General features: G+C 39.6%; 1 protein-coding gene across 1 annotated transcript in view; it reads right to left on the bottom strand.

Annotated features, from left to right (window-relative positions):
- LOC138162243 (disintegrin and metalloproteinase domain-containing protein 30-like) overlaps positions 1 to 24,300 on the bottom strand; it is a 35,240-nt gene that overhangs the window by 787 nt on the left and 10,153 nt on the right. Inside the window, exons 3-5 of the mRNA XM_069089274.1 lie at positions 23,148 to 23,258; positions 19,677 to 19,819; positions 19,461 to 19,592 (exon numbers count right to left, since the gene is read on the bottom strand). Coding sequence (XP_068945375.1) covers positions 19,461 to 19,592; positions 19,677 to 19,819; positions 23,148 to 23,258 — 386 coding nt within the window. The remainder of the gene's footprint in view (positions 1 to 19,460; positions 19,593 to 19,676; positions 19,820 to 23,147; positions 23,259 to 24,300) is intronic.

The raw sequence follows: 24,300 nt of genomic DNA, 5'->3' as shown, positions 1-24,300 counted from the left end.
CACGTGCTATGGGTGAAGTAGAGGGTACAGAGAAAACGCTAAAACTTTATTGAGGGAAAACGCCAAAGCCCATTGTAAAAGGGCTATGCGGGGGCTTAGGAAAGATGCTTCTATAGAAGAAATGATACAAAGATGTGAAAAAGTGGGCTCACAGGTGTATCAAAGCTGAGCTGTCGTCCACCTTAGTAGCAACACCTACAGGAAAGGTTAAAGGAAGTTGCTTCAAATGCGGGAAGCCAGGGCATTTCAAGAAATGGAACTAACATTTATTCCATTTCAAGAAACGGAACTAACAAATAACTAACATTATTTACTAATTTTTACTATATTTACTAATAACTAACAAATGAACTAACATTCATGTTCCTTTCCTGCTCATTTCTCCCACTACCACTTATTCCTTGGTTGTCCTGGGGCATAGATAAAGGCAGCCCCATTGCTAGTCTTATTAGAATACCTGTTGCATGTAGAAGAAACAGAAACAAGGAACAATGCAGCTTAAACACATCAAAACATTCATTGATTTGGCATATAAAGTTTCACCCTTTAGGCTAAATACGGACTGGGCCCTCTAGGGAAAGCTTTTAGCAGTTTTAGGGCTAAAAGAGTCACCAAGTTAAATGGTAGGTGAGGGACTAGAAACAGTAAGCAGGTGAGCCTGGTCTTGGTAAAAGGTTGTCAGGAGCAGGTGCAGAGTGAAGGTGGAGACTGAGATTATCCAAGACTGTTAAAAGGAATAGTAAAAGAAAATTGGGAACCAGCCAAGAGACAGAGGAGTGAGAGATTTATGGAAAAGGGACTCCAGTATTTCACCATTTCTGCCTTTTTTCTATGGAATATATTAATGATATGTTTAACATCAGAAAGGAAAGTGCCAAAGGAGTCGAAACACTTCAGTGTGATACAGCTGTCTCTAATATTATCAAGTAAGTCTTACCTGGCTTCCACTGCTACCTGGAGAGCCAGCAACTGTTTAATTTTTTCAAGAGATCTCCTTCTATTTCTGTAAGCTTTTGGATCCATTCTGTTATTTTCTGTATCTCTCTTTTGTTTATGTGTCTTTGTGGGAATGAGTGAGAGTAATTTGTCATTCCGTAAGATTTAAAATGCAGCTGGACCAAGGAACTTTCCATGAATAGGTTTAAGGTTTTTAAAAGCTTCATGATCTCTTTCTCACACTAAACTCTGGCCAAGTTGGGTGCTGACAAGGAGATAAGATAAGGGACTTTTTCCCTCAGATCAAAGAGGCAAACAGACAAGCATTTCACCCTTTCCTGCCTCACCTGTTGTAAGGGTTATGGGATTTAAAGATCTTCCATGCCCCGTTGGACTTGCTGATGTAGCAGGAAGGGGCGGAGCAAGAGGAAGCGGAAGCCAAGCTAGCGTTCCTGCGTTGGCTGGCGGTGGTGGTGACGGCGGCAGCAGCAGAGGCAGTGGCAGCGCGAAGCCCTTTTTGAGTTAGGACTGCTAAGGACTTTCTGCTAAGGACTCCTGCTGAGGACTGCCAGGGGCCGGAGCTGCTGGGAGCGCGCTTCCAGGACGCTGGGTGGTTGCTGTGTGTGGGGAGAGGAGGACCTTTGCCTGAGGTAGCCTGTTCTGTTTTAAAGGCTTGAAAATGTGGGTGCTTTCTACTTTATCTACCTGTGCCAATATCATAACTACTCTGATGGCTTTCACTTTCTGGTTTTGGGACTCAGTCTTTTGGTATCTTAATAAATTTTCTAGTTTATTTCCTCATATGGCAAACATGACGTATTTTGTAATGGATAATTATATCAGCATATTTGTAATCTCTATAGGCATTGTGAATATGGCATTGCTGATACACCTGTTAGAGAAAAAGTTTTGTGTATTAGAATGCTACTAAAAATCAGTTTGAACTTATTCTGGTTATTTTAGGGAATGTGAACCGTGAATTAGTGTCACTCCTAACTTGTTGCTAAAATCTGATAAAGAAACATTTAAAAAGGTGAATGCTTCAAACTCCCTAGTTTTTCGGGGAAGTGGGACAAAAGCATGCATCTGGGGAATTTCCAGAGTCTCAATCCCTCTAAGTGGCAGGTTGAAAGTTTTTCACTCTCTAAGAAATTTTCAAGAATAAATATAACACTAAAGTACAAATTAAAATTGGATGAAAACATTTTTACAAAATTCATTAAAGCCTCTCATCCCAGATTAGGCTAAAAGAGAGTGCTAAAGATTAATAGGGAATTTAAGCTACCCTCCCCAAAATACAACCTAGAGCTGGCAAAAGGGAGGAAACACAGTAAAGTCATCCAGGACCCCACTGGCAACAGCCCTGAGGCACCTTGAAGCCCACACCTTTAAGCAAGCAGGTAGACTTCTCCAATTCAAACCCCTACATCCACTATCAAGCTCTGCCGCCAGGAGGAGAGGAGAAAAACCTCTGCTCTTGATAAGCCCAATTTTTATCATTAATTTTTGCAAGTGATGATTTGAAAATAAAATTGATGTCATAATGTCATGTGGGGATCATTATAGGCCAAAAATAGTGTTAGATAGGAAAATTTTTAATTTGAATTTTCTTGCAATGAAAAAAATAGAGAAAAAAATTGTGTAAAAACAGTTATGTCACTTAACATTTTATGTTAATATATGCTATGTAGGAAACCAGTTATTTACATCTGTACCTATAGTTAAAAGGAAACTACAACTAAAACAATTTGGCTATAACTTATGTAAATTATTACCTAAGCTGCTTTATTGTTTAAATGCTAAAACCTAAAATTGATTACTATGTGTAGAAAGGAGGAAACTAGTGAAAAAAACTTTATTCGGATTAATTCTTCTCAGTTATTCTTATTTTGTAAAACTGCCAAGGAAACTTTCTCTAGAGGCAAGGTCATTCAGCCTGAGAAGGGGACTTGTTTTAGTTATGTAGTTCCTAAATAATGAACCTAACTTACTAAGAAAGTTGCAAAATATTAAAAAGATTTCTAACAGTTGGCCTTGACATCAGGACAAATTTAAATTTGAAGAAGAGGTTTTTTGTTGTTTTTTTTTTAACTACTTAAGGCTCACCTTAAGAAGATATCAATAGATATGACAGAGAAGGCAGACCTGACTCCTGGATAGCAGCTACTCAACCAGGCTGGGCAGAGCTTTTAGGCCTTGGAGATTTACAAGCAGGCAGTAGCTTAAGAACACTGTCCTTAATAACAAATTGGCCATGAATAGAACTGAGGGTGACATCAATGAAACCTGTCAAGGGCCCAAATGTTTTCACTGATGCTATCTATGGTTCATGGCCTGCACCCATATATTCTCCATCCCTCTCCCCACTACAATTAACTGTCAAACGGGCCAATCGTACTATAAAAGACTATCTCAAAAAACAAAAAGGGGGAGACAGACGTATAAGACCTAAAATCTGATGCAAAGACAGGTTATGTGGAGAACACCTGCTGGTAATTGGGAGGGCCTCTATGCCCTTATAACCTGGGGGGCCAGGCTATGCCTGCCTTCACCACACTCGCCATCTCACCACCTGCTCATGCCAAACAACACAGATGGCCCAATGATGTTGGAGCCACCCTGGCCGAGGGTGGTAGTTTGGGGGGAGGAGGTCGTTGACCTGGAATGGGCTTACACAATGTTTAGGATACAGGGAAGGCCCTGTAATTCCTCTTTTCCCCAGGGTACAGGGGAAGCCCAGTTTGTAAAACCCACTCCTTTGCTAAAGACTTGTGCCACTCACTGGAGGACTCGCAACGACAAAGCACAGTGAGCTCCAATCTTGGCACCTGACAAACCATACCAGTTACGACTCTGTTCCTCTACCCATGTGGGTACCCCAGAAGGGCCGCTCTTGGACAGGACTTTGGAAGGTGATGGCAGTTATGGGACAATCTTATAACCTCCTCTATTTCTCTTATGTTTGTATCAACTATGCAGGATCAACTTGTACAGGCCCAATTTGTGGAGAACCTGGCTAAGAACATGTGTAAAATATGGATGGATTTCACCAAAGCCATGGTGGCCCTGGGGGATGAAATAGCGGTGGGCACATGATTGTTTTGTGACCCTCCTCTGATTGGCTAAAATGTTTTATAATAACTTAGCAATGATTCAGGCTGATACTCCAAAAACAAAAAGGGGGAATTGGATGGGACAATGTGAGTTCCAAGTGCCTCTGGTCTCATAGGAAATCAGGAACTGCCTCGGGGCCTCTTGGTTCAGAGGCCTCTCTGTGCCCTTGGGAGATGAGGAGGTGCTGAGGGCCACAGTCCAGTTGCTGACTCACAAGGACATCTCTCACAAGACCGCTCACTTGATGAGCCACAGCTGACATGGCTGGTTCAGCTCCCCTCCATTGGTTCACCTTCCCCAGGCACAAGGAATTCATGCCTGAATCATGCTCTATATAAAGAGCCAGCTTTCTTCATCCTAGTGGCTGCCTGTGCCCCCCCCCCCGCCATTTTAGAATAAACTATAAGTCATTTCTCTCCCTCATCTCTGGTCTCTTCAGTCCCTCCTGAGAATACAACCTAGAGCTGGCCCTTCGGTTGGGAAAGGTAGTGGCTGCTTACAGAGAAGGAAATGGCAAACCACTCCAGTGTCTTTGCCAATAACACCCCAAATGAGGCCATGAAGAGTCAAACATGACTGAAATAGCAACAGCCTCAAATCTGAGTTTATATAATTGGGTTTTTTTTGTTATCTTACATGTTTCATTTTATGTATTTAAAAGCATCATTCTTAGAAGGGGTCCATTGGCTTTACCAGACTGCCAAAGGGGCACGTGATGGAAGAAAAAAATTAAAGGCTCCTGATTCTTCTGACTTTCTCTTTACAGATGAGGAACGTGAACTCCAGAGAAACTACTTTGACCAAGTTCACACAGAAAGCTAGTTGGACCAGATGCCTTTATTCTAGAAAGTACTTTCTACTATACCCAAGTGGGGGGTGTGCTGGGGCGACCTCCAAACGGCTCATAAATATTAATGATCAAATATTAAGTGTGAATGTTTACACCTCAACCAGTAAACTACAAATCGGGACTTGAATTATTGTTTTGTCGATTATCTAAATTTAAGAAAGTGATGGAGAAAATGGAAACAATGCAGCTCACACTTAAAAGTGTGTCCTATGTATGTTGTGGGTTTTTTTTTTTTTCTGGAAAGCTGGTTGTTAAACAGTTGCCAGTACATCCTTGCCCATACCTCATTGTATTCATGAGCAGTTGCTTTCAGTGGGGCCTGTGTCAAATGAGGAAGATAAAGCATGATTTCTTAGAAAGCCCTAATATTTTATGACCAGGGCTGATGCATGGACATTAACTCTTACAGAAGCATCAGGCCTCTGTATAAAGGAAAAAAAAAAAGAACAGCCTCAGTGAATGTGACTGGACCATTCCAGGGGTCTGGACCTCAAAACTGTACAGGAACTACCGTTTACAAGAGGCTCTAATTAAAAAACTTCCACCTCACCTACAGCTCCATCTGACCAATTCAGAAGGAGTGGATCGCACTTAGAACAGCATCTTTTAGTATTTAATAAATGCATCATTAACTCAAAAATCCCAGTAATATTTAAAAATTTTCTTTGCTCTAAGAAGTTGCAAAAACAAATGACTTCTAAATGACCCTTCTAACTCCAGGCCCCAGCCAGAGATTTCACTCTGGCAAAATACTCTCATTTAAAAGCTTTCTTTCCCTTCCCAGGCATTCCCAATCATCCATCTCAATACTCTATTCAAACAATGAAATATATAGTTTAGCAATAGAGATGGAAAACAGCTTGTCACATTTGATGCTTAAGAAACAAAATAAATATACAGAAAAGGGTAAATACATTTCAAAAAAAGACAGATGGGAATGGGGTAGGATAAGATTTCAGGCTCCTGTTTCCTCAGGAGCAAGGGAGAAGAAGGAAGAAAGGAAAGTGAAGACTTTGGTCTAATGTTCAGATAGATTACAGCTATGTAAGAGTTGCCCCCAACATGCCTTAAACTTCATTTTCTCAAACTGTCTTGGATCTGGAGTCCCATACTGGTAACCTCATTGGCTTCAGACCCTTTGCCATTTCCATGGCAACCGTGACTCCACTTCATCCCTCTCTGCTTCCTCCTTTTTGTCTCACAATAATTTCAAAAGATGGGGAGAGAGAAGGTGGATTATCAGTCTTAGTTCCTCTACCAATCCCAGAGCAAAACTCCCCAAGGGAGTCAAGTAGGAAAACATGAGATTGTTGCCCTAACACAGCTGATCTCCTTGGTGATGCCTGGAGAAAACATAGGCAAGACAACCCTCTGTAGGCTACATAATGTTTAATATCCATAAAAAAAAGAGTTGTGCCAATGGCAGAAAATATTGAAAGGGTCAAATAATTCATTCAAATTTTGGAATAAAAAGGGCTTTCATCCATTAGTTTGTAGCTAATCCAAGGCCAACAGAAGTATTAAATCAGCATTTCTCCAAGGGCCTGAAAGTTTCTCAGCTTTCATTGGAGTAGCTAGTCAGCACAGATTATTCTTGAGGAATGCCAAATACTAAGATACAGTGTTTTCATTGTAATCATATTTAAAAGGGGAAGATTAATGCATTCTCCATGCAGCTTCAAACAGCTGCCACCACGGGGTACCATGGTACTTTAAGGAAACTTGAATAGAATTATTGGGTTTTGATCTTGAGGAAAAGAGAAAGAAAATATAAAATATATGCATGAGCCTTTGTCCTAGCTGGGGGCTTTTTGGTTATTATGAGATCAATTGCATTAAATTTCCCAGAGTATCATGAGCGTGAGCTAGACCTTACTGAAGTAGCCCATCTATTTCTGGAGATTTAGGGTATAAGGGATAAATAAATAAATAGCTCACCCTGGCCCCCTAGTAAAGTTGGAAGGATCATGGGATAAGGAGAAGTCTACTTAGCCTAACTGAAAAAGTCAATGCCGAGGCCTATAGTTGTACAAACACTAGCAGGGTATTATTAGTTAGGCTAGTACTGCCATATTGGTTGTTGTTATTCAATCATTTCAGTTGTGTCTGACTTTTCATGACTCTATTTAGGGTTTTCTTGGCAAATATACTGGAGTGGTTTGCCATTTCCTTCTCTAGCTCATTTGACAGATGAAGAAACTGAGATTTAAGTGGCTTTTTCAGAGTCGTGCAGATAGTAAGTGTCTGAGTCCAGATTTGAACTCAGGAAGATGAGTCTTCCTAGTCTAGACCCAGCACTCTATCCACTGAACCACCTAGCTGTAACTTCTGCTACAACCATCAGCAACCTTTTAAAAAAAAAATCCATCTTCATCTCTATTTCTGCTTCTGGCTCTGCCTTCTGTACTTCCATAGAGAAAGCTCCTTCTGAGGACCCCAGAACTATGCACCCAGAACAATTTTCTCTGACAGTAATTGGACTACACTTGCCCAGGCAGAACTTTCCAGGGTCTGGGGAACCAATAAAAATGTCTGTGGACAATATTCTCGATATAATGTTGCAACATTGTGGGGACAACCAGGGAAATGACCATTCAGAAACAAGTTTATCCAGGGTAAAGGGGTCTTAATAGGGTTTGTCCTCTTCCCCAACTTGACCCACAATTGAACTCTAGTGCATCCTAACTGGCCCTTCCCAATTGCCAGCTACCACAAGCCCCAGTGTAAGCTAAAAGTACTGGTCATTCTGTAGAATCGGTCCTCACTTAGCAAGATGAGATGCCCCCGCCATCTTGTGTCTCCCTGGTGGGTGGCAGCCAAAGAGAATGACCTGTACCCATGTAGCTCTGAAGAATTCAGATGAAGAACAACAGAGTCCACACAGGGGTAGCAATTAATAAAGCTTAATTACTATTCATAAGGGGAGGAGAACAGGGAATTGTATATAGCCACCTTCATTTATTTCTGTAAATGTCCTTGAAAGCAGCTACAAGGGCAGAGTGGAGTAGATGGGACAGACGGTAGGTGGCGCTCTCATCCCGTGGCAGCTCCTAACACTGGGCGTTGCAATGAATAGTTAGATTACTCCACAGCATTCCAAATGCCCTGTATATTACCGTATTGAGACACTCATTTTATTTTTTTTTATTACTAATGCATATCCATCATCTCAAAATACAAAAAAAGAGGTAAAAAAGTTAGCTCAGAGAAAAGACTGAAATTTTTTCTGAACAAAAAGAATCGCCCACAACTACTATTATGAAAAACTGAAAAGCTTTGGAAATTAGATTTTGCTGCAGACTGAATGCTGTTTCTTAGTGAATTCAACCAAAAATCACAAAGCAAAACTAGCTCTTGCATGAGAGACGTACGGTGGGAGAGTCAATTCAACAAAAGTTGAATCACAAGTAATGTCAAGATGCTTTATGTATTCCTTGTGTTGTGAAAAGTTAAAGCAAGAAGTAAAATCTCCATTCCCACACAAATTTGCAGCAAATAGATTTTTCCAAGTTATAGTTCCTACAGCATATTTTGGATCTCAATTCTAGTGAAAAAGACATTTCCATATTTCAAAATCCATTTAACTGTTAATTAAGGAGTTTCTACCTAGCCTTTAATTGGAAGTAACTAATCTGCAATAATGATATACCAAAAAGCAAATATCAAGAGAAGACTCTAATGGGATTCTCTAAGTGCCTTCTAAGTGATGAATATGCTTAATTAAAATCATATGCTCACAGATTGATATCAGTATTTGGCAATGCCTATCTGTGTGAAAAGATGTTTTCAAATTTGAAATACATAAAAATTTCATTAGAGATCAGTATTAATAATAATAGCTAATATTTATAGAGTACTTGGGCAGCTAGGTGATAAAATGAGAGTCAGGAAGAGCTGTGTTCAAATCCAGCCTCAGACACATATTAGCTGTGTGACCCTGGGCAAGTCACTTAACCTTAATTTGGCTCAGCTCCTCCTCTATAAAATGAGCTGGAGAAGGAAATGGCAAATCACTCAGTATCTTTGCCAAGAACACCCCAAATGGGTCTGTGGAGAATAGAACAGGACTAAAACAACTACAGAACAATGATATGGTGCTTATTGTGTTCCAGGCCTGGTTCTAAATTCTTTACAAATATTGACTGATTTGATCCTCACAACAACCCCTGGGAGATAGGTGCTATTATTATCCCCATTTTATAGATGAGGAAACTGAGGCAAATCATAGTTAAGTGACTTGCCTACAGTCATACAGCTAGTAAGTATCTAAGGCTGAATTTGAACTCAGCTCTTCCGGACTCCAGCCCCCGTTAGTTGCATGACCTAACTGCTCCAGTAGCTATAACAGATGAACAACAGTATTAACAGACAAACAATTATAATTGACTTTGATGATAGGGAACACAAATCCCAATTAAGGTTAATGTTATCCCCTCAAGAAGGATTCCATTCAAGACTTGCACGAATGGATGCTGAGTGAAGTAAGCAGAACCAGGAGGACATTGTACACGGTAACAGCAACATTAAGCGATGACTGACTTCCTTAGGTTTAGCTCTTCTGAGAAATGCAAGGATCTAAGACAACCCCAAAAGACTCCTGATGGAAAATGCTCTCCATATCGACAGAAAGAACTATGGAGTCCGAATGCAGATAGAAGCATACTATTTTCTTTTTCTTTTGTCGTTTGTTTGGTTTTTTTTTTCTCACAGTTTTCCCATTTTATTCTGATTCTTCTTTTACAACATTACTAATGTGGAAATATGTTTAATATGATCATACATGTATAGCCTATATCAGATTGTATGCTATCTTGGGGACAGGGAAGAGAAGAGAGGGGGGAATTTAGAACTCAAAATCTTATAAAAGCAAGTATTGAAAACTAAAAAATAAAGACCTTTATTACAAAAGTAGATAGATGCTCAATTATTATTATATCTTGAACTTTATGGATGAAAAACTTGTAGAAATGTGTTTATTCTCTTGTTATAGAAATATCTGCATAATAGCTTCAATTTCACCTTTTGACCCACAAAACCTAAAATATTTACTTTTTGGCTCTTAACAGAAAACATTTGCCAACCCTTGCTCTGGAAGGACAAATAATACCAAGGAAGGGGGCATATCATTTATCCATAAAGGCAGAAAGACCCTGATTATGTATGAATGAGTGAAGAGCTGACTGTGGAGTTTCAGCTTTCCCCTCTCTGAGCTCCTAAACCCTAGATGACATTATAAACTTTCTAATAGGGAGCAGCTAAGTGATGCAATGAATAGAGTACCTGTCCTAGAGTCAGGAGGACCTGAGTTCAAATGTGGCCTCAGACACTTGACACTTATTAGCTGTGTGACCTTGGGCAAGTCACTTAACCCCAATTGCCTTGCCTTTCCCCCTCCAAAAGAAACAAAACAAACATTCTAATGTAATCAGAAACTATGGCTACAAATATTTCCAGGAAGAGAGGAGATGTGAACCCACAGAAGATGGTAGAGGGAGAGAGCAGTTTCTGCTGAAACGTTGCAGAGAACCATAGTGAAGGAAAGAATGTTCCTGAAGCAGCATGATAAAGATGGGAAAGAAAGAGCCAAATTTACCATCAGAGTTTATTTTCCATTTTCCATCCAAGCCCAGAGAATGATCAATTTGTGAGAGAAGTTTCTCAGGATTCCATTTCCCCTAAGACTGCATTTAGGTACAGGGTGATTGCATCATGAGGCAAAGATTTTTGTTGCAAGAGGTAGGAGGTTTAAACAGCTGTGAAGTCAATGTGGTGATAGAGGGAGAGCTGGGGGGTGAGTTATCAGCATGGAAGAAGGCACAGGGCAAGGCTTTGGAATCTAAATGGAATAATGAGTACTTTGTGGAGCATACAAAGGAAAATTCCTTTCCCAAAGAGGCTTCAGCAGACATCCATATCAGTTGCCAAAAGAAAAGAGAGAGACAGAGACAGACAGAGAGAGAGAAAGATAGGAGAGGGGAGGGGAGACAATAAGCATTTATATATCTCTTACTGTGTACCAGGTACTAGCTAAGGGCTTTACAAATATTATCTCACTTGATCTTCACAATTACCCCAGGAGACAGATGCTTTTATTATCCCTATTTTACATATGAGGAAACCAAGGCAGACAGAGCTTAAATGACTTGCTTGAGGTCACATATCTAGTATCTGAGGTTATATTTGAATTCAGGTCCTAACTCCAGGCCCGGCACTCTGTCCACCCTACCACCATGGGGATGGAGACAGGAAAAAAAGTGGTTTATTTTGGTTGGTTTGTTTTGTTTTGTTTTCAGTAGAAACACAAGACACTCAAACAACAAAACAATATGCATTTGTTAAGTGCCTACTACTATTCACCAGGCATTTTGCTAGGTGCTAAGGATATAGTGACAATAAATTAAATAATCCCCGTTCCCATGAAACTTATAGTATATCTAGAAAAAAGCAAGTACATACCTAGATAAATATATACATGACATATGTAGAATAAATACACAATGAATTCAGTCTCGGTTCAGTCACTTTTCAGTTGTGTCCAACTCTTCGTGACACCACTTGGGGTTTTCTTGGCAAAGTTACTGAAGTGGCTTGCCATTTCCTTCTCAGGTTCATTTTACAGATGAGCAAACCAAGGCAAATGGGGCAGCTAGGTAGTGCAATGAGTAAGAGCACCGGCCCCGGAGTTGGGAGGACCCGGGATCGGTTCCAGCCTCAGATACTTAACACACACACACACACACACACACACACATACACACACGCACACACACACACACACACAAACTGGTCGTGTAACCTTGGGCAAGTTACTTAACTCCAATTGCTTAAAAAAAAAAACAAGGCAAACAGGGCTAAATGACTTGCCCAGGGTCACACAGCTAGGAAATGTCTGAGGCCAGATTTGAACTCAGGAAGATGAGTCTCCTGGCTCAGGTCCAGCACTATTATGGTGCCACCTAGCAGCCCCTAATAAATACAATGTACAATAAATACAAGCTAATTAAATGCAAAGTCTTTCTGAGGGAAGGTTAAGCATATCAAAAACATCATTTTGTAGAAGGTGGTACTTTGAGCTACATCTTTAAGGAAGTGGAGACGAAGAGAGCACATATTCCAGAAATGGCAGACAGCAAGTGTAAAGTCCCAGAGACACCACATGTGAGGAACAGAAAGAAGGTAAGATTGACTGGATCACAGAGAGTCTAAAAGGTGATGCATAACAAAGTCAGAAATGTGGGATAGGAAATGCCAGAGCATAAGGACTTTAAAAGCCAGAGTTGATATTTTTTCCTAGGGACAATAGGTAGCCAGTGAAGTCTGTTGAATAAGGGTATGACATAATTACATATGAACTTGAGAAAAATCACAAGGCAGATTTCTCTAAAGCCTAAAATCTTCCTGTTGACCACCTCGTAGGCAATATACATTTGTAAGTGAATATGTTCATTTGGGGAATAGATGATGTGAATGTTTTTAATATTTCATATTTATTTCAGCCAATTAAATGCTTTTTCTTATTCTAAGCTATTGATGCTTGGATTTCTGATAGCATAATAGCTGAGAAGCTAAGTCTGAATTGATTTTATGAATTATAAAACTTGCTCATGATCCATTGTGGCCAGTGTATTTGTAGGTGGAAAAGTTAGTGGCCACCATTCTCAGCTGTCTAGGGTGCTGTTTGCCTGGATTTATTTGACAAAAAACAAACTAAAAAAGATCAGTTACCATTAACAAAGCACTTATTATGTTCCCAGTACTATACTGGTGGGATACATCTTAAATAAGACATGGCTTGTGTCCTGGCAGGGTTCACAGTGTATGTTGTAAAGGTGGCAACTTTGGGTTGGGACATTAGCATTAGCAAAGTAAATTATGACAAGCAAAATGTAACCTAGATCCCTTTTGCCACATGTGGGGCAAACATGAAAGTAATTGATTGGATCATAGTTCTCATCAATTGACCCCCACACAAAAGAAATAAAAAAGACAACTGGCAATTTAACCTCTGGTCATCATGATCAGACTCCAGAAATTACCAGCTACTATAATCAGTGTATGCATAAAGCCATATCCCTTCAGGAGCAGGGTGAATGGACTACCTGGCTGGCCTCACTGGTGCCATAGAACCACTTTCTTCAGTATCTTGACCTTGGCACATTGGAAGTCTAACAGGATCTCATATGACCTTGTTTATGGGGTTGATGACTTGTATTTGACTCAGAGGACAATAAACTTAGTTGTCATTAACAATGAATTCATAAATGTCTTATCTAAAACAATGAAAAAATTAGTCTTATAGGAGAACATCACAACTGAATTTATTTTAGCGATGTTTATATTTGCAACAGGAAGAACCACTCCCACTTTGCAAAGGGTGCTGTATCTGATATCTTTTCTTTATGATCCTTAGAACTCAAAGATTTCATAGAGAAAGAATCTTACTATGTCGTCAAATCTAATAACACCCTCATAAATTGTATGTCTTTTTAAAACTACATTTATACGTATCTCTGACCTCTTATCTACTGGGGAATGGTTCTTCCTCCTCTTATTCTCCTTCTCCTCCTTCTTTTCCTTCTCCTTCTCCCCCCTTACCTCCCCCTCCTCCTGAACTATTAAATGAACTGATCTGTGTTGCTCTGGGTACTTTGGGAACACCTGTAGTCATCACTGAAATACTTTGGGATGATAAAGTAATCTCATGGCTCCCCTGACAGCAGCAGGGGAAGGGGTTAGAACAAAGAGGGCTGGATAATGAGCCAGCAAGAGAGACCCTTTCATCAGAACTTAAAAGGAATGACTCTGTCCTCTGGTGCTCAATCTCTCTTATCATTTGTTAAGATAATGAGAGACTCTCCCTTGGACTTCCCATAAGGACAGTAAGACAGCCCACTTCTCACTCACCCCAACCATTATGGTGGCTGCTTACATATGGCAATAAGTACATGGGCTAGGGGCAGCGAGGTAGTGCAGATTCCAATCCTGGAATCAGAAGTTCAAATGTAGCCTCAGACATTTACTAGCTGTGTGACCTTAGGCAAGTCACTTAACCCCAACTGCCTCCAAAACCAAATAAACAGCACATGGGCTACTGAGACTTTCAGGCAATGGGAGTCAGGGGACTCCAGGCAATCCAACTGCTTCTTTATGTTCATTTCCTAACGTGTGGATGACCAAACAAAGATCACAAGATGGATATTTCTAGCCTATGTAGACAACCTTGTGATTTCAAGAAATAAGCAACTCCTATGGGTCCTTCAGTGTGTTAGAGCTAACCAACAGCAGAAGGTATTTTTCTGCATTTGCACTGTTTTTGGATGAATCCAGGATGATGAGCCCAGGTCAAGACTGGCTTGTCAAAAACATGGAGCTTGAGGAAGGTGGAGGTGGACAGGTAAGGTGAAGCTGGCTGCTCAGCAGTCTTATAAAAAATTTGTGTCTCGTTTTGATGTTTTAAGTATCAAACTTTTGGGAGAGAACAACAGGAACATAATAGGTTATTTTTTCATGTTTTAAGATTTTGTCAATGCATACTCATTTGGGTTTTATACATTTTTTTCCTTGTGGTAAAAATCAATAGCTATTATATACCTATCTACACTGTACAATGAGTATCCTTCTCATCTTTGGGAAAACTCAAGCCTTGAGACCCCAAACCTAAGTTGTCTTTAAGTGATTTTCTCTGAGGTTGTGGTTGATTGTGGGAGAATAAATAGCCAGAGGAAATGAGGAAAAGATTCTGGCCCTTTTCTCTGGAAGTCAGACTCCCCTAGGACTAAACATTATCTGTACACGAGTAATGAGAGAGGGTGTCCCATCTCCGCAGGCAGCCCTGGTCTGTCGTTACACTAGAAACTGGCAATCAAAAATGGGAAACTGACAATATCAACGATACGGACACTGACTCTAACAATTTTACACATAAGTATAATCAACATAAATTAATTGCCACAATGAGACTAAAAGAGAAGGCAACCTGGTCAGCAAACATCTGACTTACCTTGGGGAAAAGTCTCAAACCCTATTATTAACCGCCAAAAAGTGATGAATGCCTATGTTTCCATCTACAAAAATTTTTATGAGAATAATCTCCACTGCTGTGTGCCAAAGCAGATGCAAAATTTAGATAAGATATGGTTATTATTCTCATGAACCTTCAAGTCTAGAAAGGGAATAAGACTCAAGGTGCTTAAATGTTTGTTGATTAGTTTATAAAGGGCAATATTGCATGATAAATACATAAAAAAGTGCAAACCAAAATGCCATTCCAGGTGGAAGGTGAAAGGCTATTAATGACTTAGGGAATATGAGGAATCAGGAGATAATGACATTTGAGTTAGGCTTTCAACAAACAGTAAATAAAACACTCATTTTTAAGGGTCTACTATGTGCCTGGCACTGGGCTAAACAATAGAGATAAAATCAAATCAGAATAAAAATATTTAAAATGGGGCATCTAGGTGGCACAGTGAATAGAGCACCAGCCCTGGAGTCAGGGGGACCTGAGTTCAAATTCAACCTCAGACACTTGACACACTTAATAAATGTGTGACCTTGGGCAAATCACTTACCCTCAATTACTTTGCCTTCCCCCCTCCAAAAATAAAAAAATGAAACCATCCCTGAGAATTAGGAAAGGCTTTTAAAGAGGAGATGGAATTGGGGTAAACTTTGAAGAAAATTAGATATTTCTACAAGGCAGAGGGAAGGAGCGATTGTGTTCTAAATATGAGGTATTACATGGGCAAAGGAGATGAATGTCATGTGTAAGGAACAACATAGAGGACAGTTCACTTGAAATATGTAGTACATAAAGGAGATAATATACAATAAGCCTGGAAAGGAAGGGTGGAGGCAGGATGTGAAGGGCTTTAAATGCCAACCTGAAAAATAAAAATTTGTATTTTTATTCTAGAGACAAAAGAAAGTCACCCAAAATTTTTGAGTTGGAGAATGCTATAATCAGTCCTGTACTATTGAAATGTAATATTCACAGCTATTTGAGTATTATAGAATCAGACCTGCAGCTGATGTGACCAGGAAGATGGTCTAGCTTCATACCCTCTAGCAAGAGAAAACCATCCTTCTCCTGTCCAAGAGAAGAAAGAGATGGAACTGCGGAAGAGATGTGGATGGTTTTAGAACTGCAAAGAAGACCACAGTAGACTTTTAGGGGATGAGAAATTCAGAAGGACTCGAGGAGAATGATTCAAATTCAAGAAGGGTCACTAGCATTTTCCTGGCTATCCCCCAAGCCTGGAATGGTCTCCCTCCTCATCTCTGCCTCCTGTTCCCCTGGAGAAGTTTTAGCTAAAACTCCACTTTCTTTAGGAAACCTTTCCTGATTTTTCTTAATTCTAGTGTCTCCCCTCTGTTTATTATCTCCAATGTATCGTGTGTGTGTGTGCATGTGCACATGTGTGTGTGTTTTACATTGTTGTTTGCATGCTGTCCCTCCCATTAGACTGTAAGCAATTTGAGCTCTGTGAGGACTTATCCCAGTGCCTGACACATAGAGACGTCATTTTGGTACTCTTCAAGAACAATGAATAACAACCATTATTATCTCCATATTACAGATAAGGAAACTTTATCTGAGAGAGGTTAAATGACTTGCCAAGGGTCACTTAGCTAGTAGGCACTTAATAAATGTTCATTGACTGACTAGGGGTGAAAAAGGAAAAGAATGCAAACTGAAGAATAAGGATTCAAGTTAAAATAGGAGAGAAAAAAAATGACCTAAAGAAGAAAGACCTTTGAGAAGGAGGAGCAAAGGAGAAGAAAGACACAATGAGAAAGAGGAAGAGCTGGAGGTGAAATTAAGAGAAGGAAGTTGGAAAGGTAAGTAAGACAAAGGAAAAGGTGAGTAAGACAGGAGAAAAGAAGTTAAATATGTCTGTCAAGTTGCTAAGGACGTGGTGAGAAGAATAACTCCAGAGTTGAACACCACTGTAAGCAATTTGTCACAGCAGTTCTCCAGGGTAATTATTAGCAAGAGAGACAAAGGACTAAAGATCTTACTTCTAGAATATATGGAGCACAGGGAAGATTTTACAGTAACCTGTACAGGATATGCATCATTTCCATTTGTGTCAGCCAAGTGACTTTAACCTATTGTCCCTGAGAGGCAGAAGGGTGTAATAGTTAGAATTCTGAACTTGAAATTTGTAAGACCTGAGTTCAAATTCCCACCCAAACACTACTAGCTAAGTGACCCTTGGCAAGTCATTTAACCTCTCTCAGACTTATCTATAATATGGAGATAATAATGTTGTTATCCTTTGTTTTTGAAGAGGATCAAAATGACATCTCTATGTTGAGGTCAACATGCAGTGTGTCTGACTGTGGCCGATCAGACCAATATGAGCTCAGAAGGTTCTACCACAGGTCGGGCACAAATAGTCCATATGAATATTTAGAGTGAAGATGTCTTTAGATTTGTACATCTCATGTTTCTTTTCAGCTACTACAATTCTGCTTTGCTCAGAGAGCACAATGCCTTCTTTGATGTGGGCACACAGTGCTGGGTAGTCCTGTGCCAGTGTCTCCCATGTCTTACAATCAATTCCAAAGTTCTTCAGAGAGATCCTGAGAGTATCTCTGTATTGCTTACTCCCGGTGAGCACTTGCCTTGTGTGATTTCTCCATAAAATAATCTTTTATGCAAATGTACTTTTGGCATTCAAACAATGTAGACTGCCCATCAGAGTTGTGGCCTCTGTAGTAGAGTTTGAATTCTTGGTAGTTTAGCTCAAAAAAGGACCACAGGATCTAGTACTTTTCTTTCCAGGTGATCTTCAGAATCTTCCTAAGATAATTCAAATGGAAGCAATTCAATTCCTGGCATGGCACTGGTAGACTGTCCAGGTTCCACAGGCATAAAAGAATGAGGTCAGATTTCACAGGCATAAAATAATGAGGTCAGCACAACAGTTCTGTAGACTTTCAGTTTGGTAGTCAGTCTAATACCTCTTCTCTCTCACACTTTCCTGTGGAGCCTCCCAAACACTGAGTTAGCTCTGGCAATGTGCACATCAACCTCATCATCTATGTGTACATCCCTGGAAAGTATACTGCCAAGGTAAGTGAACTTATCCACAGCATTAAAAATTTCCCCATTTGCTGTAACTGATGGTTCCACATATGGATGGTGTGGTGCTGGCTTTAGGAGAACCTCTGTTTTCTTCGTGCTAATTGTTAGGCCAAAATTAGCACAAGCAACAGAGAATCGATCCATACTTTGTTGAAGGCTGCTTTGAGTGCACAATAATCTTCAAACAAAAAGTCCCTTACCAACTTTCCCTCTACTTTAGTCTTGGCTTGTAGCCTTTTCAAGTTAAATAATTTACTATCAGTGTGGTAGATGACCTTGATGCTGTTTAGTCCTCATTGAAGGCATCCAACAATATCACTGAAAACATCATGTTAAAAAGCATGGGAGCAAGCACACGATATTGCTTTTTGCTCCATTGGTGACTGGGAAAGTATGAGAGCATCATCCATTATCCAGAATCCAATCAAGCATACCATCTTGAAACTGGTGTACAATACTGATGAATTTCTCTGGAAAATCAAATTTTACCATGATCCTCCATAAGTCCTTATGACTGAGAATATCAAAGGCCTTCGTCAGCTCAAAAAATGTTGTAAATAGACTTCTGTTTCTCTCTTGGCCTCTCTCTCAGAGCTGTCAGGCAGCAAACACCATATAGATCATTCTTTGACCCTTTCTGAAGCCTCACTGGCTCTCAAGTAGATGACCATCTTCCAGATGAAGGATCAGCCTATTAAGGAGGACTCTGAAAGAATCTGGCCAGCAATGACTAAGAGAGAGATCTCTCTGTGATTGTCACAGGAACTTTTTTCCTTTTCAGCCTCAGTTTCCTCATCTGTAATGTGGGGATGATGATAGCACCTACCTCACAGAGTTGTTTTAAGGATCAAAAGAGATAATATATGTAATGCACTTTGCAAACTTTAAATTACTATATAAATGTTAGCATAGGGTGTGCCTGTGTGTTTCCCATGTAGGTTATGTGTGCCCATCAACACAGGTTATCTGAATGTGGTTTGTTGGGAATCTTTGATAAGATATCTCAGGAATCTTGCCCACACCTCCCCAAGGAAGACTTTGAATCCTCCCTGAAGAGAAAGAAGAGAAGGAAGTATAAGGCTGGCTCCTCTCCCTGGAGATGGGATATTAGGCTAAAATTGTACCCCTAAATATTGCTAGCCTAGGGGAATGATTTTTATTAAGTTCAAGCTACTTTCCTGGTCATTATCCCTTTAAAGAGGAAAGGTTACCACCCCAAGATTGTCCTAAAGCTTGATCCTTTCCCACCCATTGATAGTTACACAAAAGACCATCACAAATAATAAATAATGGGAGACTGAGGTGGGGGTGGGGTACTGAGTCAAGATGGTGGAGAAAAGGCAAGGACTTACTTGAGCTCTCCCAAATTCCCCTCCAAATAACAAACAAATTCTGGAGTGGCAGAACCCACAAAAGGACAAGGTGAAACAATTTCCCAGCCCAAGACAACTTAGAAGTCAGGCTCACAGGCATGAGCATGGAGTGTAGTCCAGAGTAGGCTGCACCAGTACAGGCCATACCACAGGAAGCCCCCAGAAAGCATTGTGGGTAACTAAATCAGTGGTCGCAGTGGCTGCTCCTATAACTCTCAGTTCACAGCTGAAAAGGGGGTTGAACAACTGGTCAGAAGTAAATTACAGGGGTCCCTTTGCTGACACTGGGGACCGGACTCTATTATATTACCCATACTCAGATGTAGGTAGCAGCCTTGGGTCACAGTCCCAGGATGAAGAGGAGCACCAGCACACCAGAACTTGCAGCTGCAGGGTAGCAGGGATGATGGCCACAGTTGAGGGAAGAAAAGAGTGCTTGTGATCAGTCACAGACTAGAACACAAGCCAAGAGAATAGTGAACACACCTCTCCTTAGATTATACCACCTTGGAAGAACTGAAAATTTACAGACCCCAGAACTAGCTCTGAAAACAGGTTCACAAAAAACCTGAAGATAAGATTCTGACCATAGAAAGTTACTATGATGACAGGGAAGATCAAAACACAAAAGTCAAACCTGCTATATCCAAAACCTCAAAGAAGAATGTGAATTGGTCTCAGGCCCAAGAAGAATTCCTAGAAAAAGCTCACAAAGGATTTTAAAAATCTAATAAGAGAGACAGAGGAAAAATTGGGAAAAGAAATTACAGTGATGCAAGAAAATTATGAAAAAAGAGTCAACAGTTTGGTAAAGAAAGTACAAAAAATACTGAAGAAAATCACACCTTAAAAAAACAGAAGTCAAATGGTAAAAAGAAGCACCAAAATCCAGTGAAGAGATGAGTGCCTTAAAAAGCAAGATTGACCAAATGGCAACAAATATACAAAATTCACTGAAGAACTCCTTAAAAAAGTAGAATATGTCCAATGGAAAAAGAGGTACAAAAGCTCACTGAAAACAAACCAATTCTTTACAAACTAGAATTGGGCAAGTGAAAGCTATTGACTCTATGAAACATCAAGAAGTAATAAAACAAAAACAAAAGAATGAAATAATAGAAGAATATGTGAAATATCTCATTGGAAAACAACTGACCTAGAAAATAGATCCAGGAGCAACAATATAAGAATTATTGGGCTACTTGAAAGTCATGATCAAAAAAAGAACCTAGGCATCATCTTTCAAGAAATTATCAAGGAAAACAGCTCTGATATTCTAAAACTAGAGGGTAAAACAGAAAATGAAAGAATCCACTGATTACCTCCTGACAGAGATCCCAAAATGAAAACTCCCAGGCATATCGTAGCCAAATTCCAGAGCTTCCAGGTCAAGGAGAAAATATTGCAAAAAGCCAGAAAGAAACAATTCAAATATTATGGAGCCACAGTGGGGACAACAGAAGATTTAGCAGCTTCTACATTAAAGGATCAGAGGGCTTGAAATGTGATATTCTGGAGGACAAAGGAGTTAGGATTACAAACAAGAATCACCTACCCAGCAAAACTGAGTATAATCCTTCAGTAAAAAAGAGAAAAAAAAATGGACATTCAATGAAAATAGGTGACTTTCAAGCATTCCTGATGAAAAGACTAGAGTTGAATATAAATTTTGGCTTTCAAATATAAGACTGAAAAGGAGCATAAAAAGGTCAAGAGGAAAGGTAAATCATAAGGAATTCAATAAGGTTAAACTGTTGACATTGCTACATGAGAAGATACTTGTAATTCCTAAGAACTTTCTCATTGTTAGGGCAGTTAAAAGGAGTATACCTAGATAAAGGGCACAGGTATGAGTTGAATGTAATGGGACAGTATCTAAAAAATAAAAAGGAGGGAGAAAGATAAATGCACTGGGAGAAAGTGGAAGAGAAAGGTAGAATGGTATTATAAATTAGCTCACATAAAAGAGGCATGAAAGAGTTTTTACAGTAGGGGGAAAGACTGGGAAGCTGGTGGAAGAACTTGAACCTTACTCTCATTAGAATTGGCTCAGAGAGGGAATAGCATATACTCTCAGTTGGGTATAGAAATCTATCTTACCTTACAGGAAAGTAGGAGGGGAAGGGGATAAAAGAAGGGGGTGGAACTGATAAAAGGAAGAGTAGATAGGGGGAGATGGTAATCAGAAACAAAACACTTTTGAGGATGGATGGGTGAAAGGAGAGAAAGAATAGGATAAAGAAGGGAAAATAGGATGGAGAAAAATATACAGTTAGTAATTATAACTGTGAAAAAATGTAAGGCAAGTATCTTTGATAAAAGTCTCATTTCCCAAATATATAGAGAACTGAGTTAAATTTATAAAAAAAAAAAACAAGAGCCATTCCCCAATTGATAAATAGTCAAAGGATATGAACAGGCAGTTTTCAAAGTAATCAAACCTATCTATAATCACATGAAAAAAGTCCTTAATCACTATTAATTAGAGAAATGCAAATTAAAACAATTCCAAAGTACTACCCCCCACCTATCAGATTGGCTAATATGATAGAAAAGGAAAATGACAAATGCTGGAGGGGATATGGGGAAATTGAGACACTAATGCACTGTTGGTCGAGTTCAACCATTCTGTAGAGCAATTTGGAGCTATGCACAAAGGGTTATAAAACTATGCAAACCCTTTGACCTAGCAATATCAGTACTAGGTCTGTATCCCAAAGAGATCAGAAAGGATCTATATATGGTAAAAATATGTATAGCAACTCTTTCAGTGTTGGCAAAGACTGGAAACTGAAGGGATGTCCATCAATTGGGGAATAGCCGAAGAAGTTGCAGTACATGATTGTGAAGGAATACCACAGTGCTATACAAGATGGCAAGGGGGACGCTCTCAGAAAAATCTGAAAAAACTTACATGAACAAAGTGAACATGAGCAGAGTGAAGTGAGCAGAACCAGAAGAACAGTGTACACAGTAACATTAATATTGATAAAGATCAGCTGTGAATAACTTAGCTATTCTCAGAAATACAATAATCCAAGACAATTCTGAAGAACTTATGATAAAAATACTGTCCAGCTCCAGAGAAAGAACTGATAGAGTCTGAATGTAGATAAAGCATACACTTTTTACTTTACTTTTTTTGGGGGGGAGGGGATTAGGTATTTTCTTTCACAATATGACTAATATAGAAATATCTTTTGCATGACTGCCCATGTATAACCTATGTCAAATTGCTTGCCTTCTCAATGAGGGAGTAGAGGAGCAAAAGAATTTGAACTTGAAATTTTAAGAAACAAATGTTTAAAATGTTTTTACATATAATTGGAGGAAAATAAAATGTTAAAGGAAAAATGACTAAGCCTTTTTCTTCAGACAGATAGCAAACATAAATCAGATGTTATATAGATTAGAATACACCATAAAATATAGAGTGAATAAATTCTCCAACTATGTGAATGAGAAAAGAGAATTGTGGAGGGAGAGAGACAGAGACAGAGAGAGGGGGAAAGGGAGAGAGAGAGAGCACACCAAGGGGAAACTCCTGAAATTTTTAGGAAGACAAACTGGAAATCAGGAACATGTTGAGGATCCAGCTTCCCCCTACATCTGCTTTCTGAAATCTGTTTTATCTTTCCTCAGATTCTCCCCATGAAAATTCAGAGGATCATCTCTCCTCTCCAAGCTCTAATGCTGACTTTGCCCCCTCAGGCAGAGTCATTATTTTCTCCACCAGTGAGAAGAGTCTTACACAAATACTCCAGGTTTAGACCTGCTTTACATTTGTTATAACAACTACAAGGACTACAACTGTTGCTGCTGCTGCTGCTGTTACTACTACCACCACCACCACTACCACCACCACCACTACTACCACCACCACCACCACTACTACTACTTCTACTTCTACTACTACTACTACTACAACTACTTCTACTTCTACTACTACTACTACTACTACTACTGCTGCTACTATTAATACTTCTACTACTACTTTCAAAGTACAAACTACTCTCTTTCCTAAAAAAAGAGAGCAAAGGAGCTTGATAAATGCCTCCTCTCTCCAGACTTCATGGAAGAATTAAGCATTACTTTAAAAATGGAAGAAGGGTTTCCATATGAAAATAATGGAGGAGGAAAGGGGAAAAGGAACGAGAATTTATTAAGTGTCTACTATGTGCCAGACATGAAGCTAAGCACTTACAAATGTTCTCTCATTTGATAGGGGATGAAGAAGAATCTGAAGAGGCAAAGCAGAATCCTGACCTACATCAGGAGGCTGGCAGACAGAAGAATGTGGCACAGAGTGGAAAGGAGAAAAGGATGTTCGAACACTTTGAGCAAAGAAATAAATATGAGGTTCTTTCCAAGGTGGAGGGAGCTGAACTCTCTGAGGAAGAAGGAGTTGCTTGTCCTCCAAGGACTAATATTATGCATCCAGATGTTGTCAAGTGAAAAGGCTCTTCCAATCACAGCAATGGGGAGAGGAGGTGAGTAGTGGTAGTTGGTGACTCTCTCCTGAACAGTACTGAGGCAGATGTTTGTAAAACTAATAAGAATAATAGGGTTCTAGTGTCTTCCTAGAGTGCTCACCTAAGATAAGACAGTCCCAGGACTTCTTAAATCATATGACTACCTCACACCTGCAGGGATTGATTCGAGTATAAATTATACACAGAAACATGGAAAACATTCCCTTACTAACAAAAATCACAAAGTCTTGGACAGAGGTAATTTTTTTTTTGACTGCTGTCCAATGAAGTCAAATTTTCAGAAGAGAATGGCAGATTTAGGAAGTAAGCAACTGGTTAAGAAAATGGTGTCTGAAAATAGGATTTGGGTCTCTGGATTTACAATTGAAGATGAATAGACAGATGGATAAGTAGATAGATAGATAGATAGATAGATAGATAGATAGATAGATAGATAGATAG

The sequence above is a fragment of the Petaurus breviceps genome, unplaced genomic scaffold, assembly GCF_028583685.1.
Source record: "Petaurus breviceps papuanus isolate PSGF00001 unplaced genomic scaffold, PetGlider_PUasm1.0 186, whole genome shotgun sequence".
In the NCBI taxonomy this organism is placed as follows: domain Eukaryota; kingdom Metazoa; phylum Chordata; class Mammalia; order Diprotodontia; family Petauridae; genus Petaurus; species Petaurus breviceps.
This window is presented reverse-complemented; position numbering and strand designations above follow the sequence as displayed.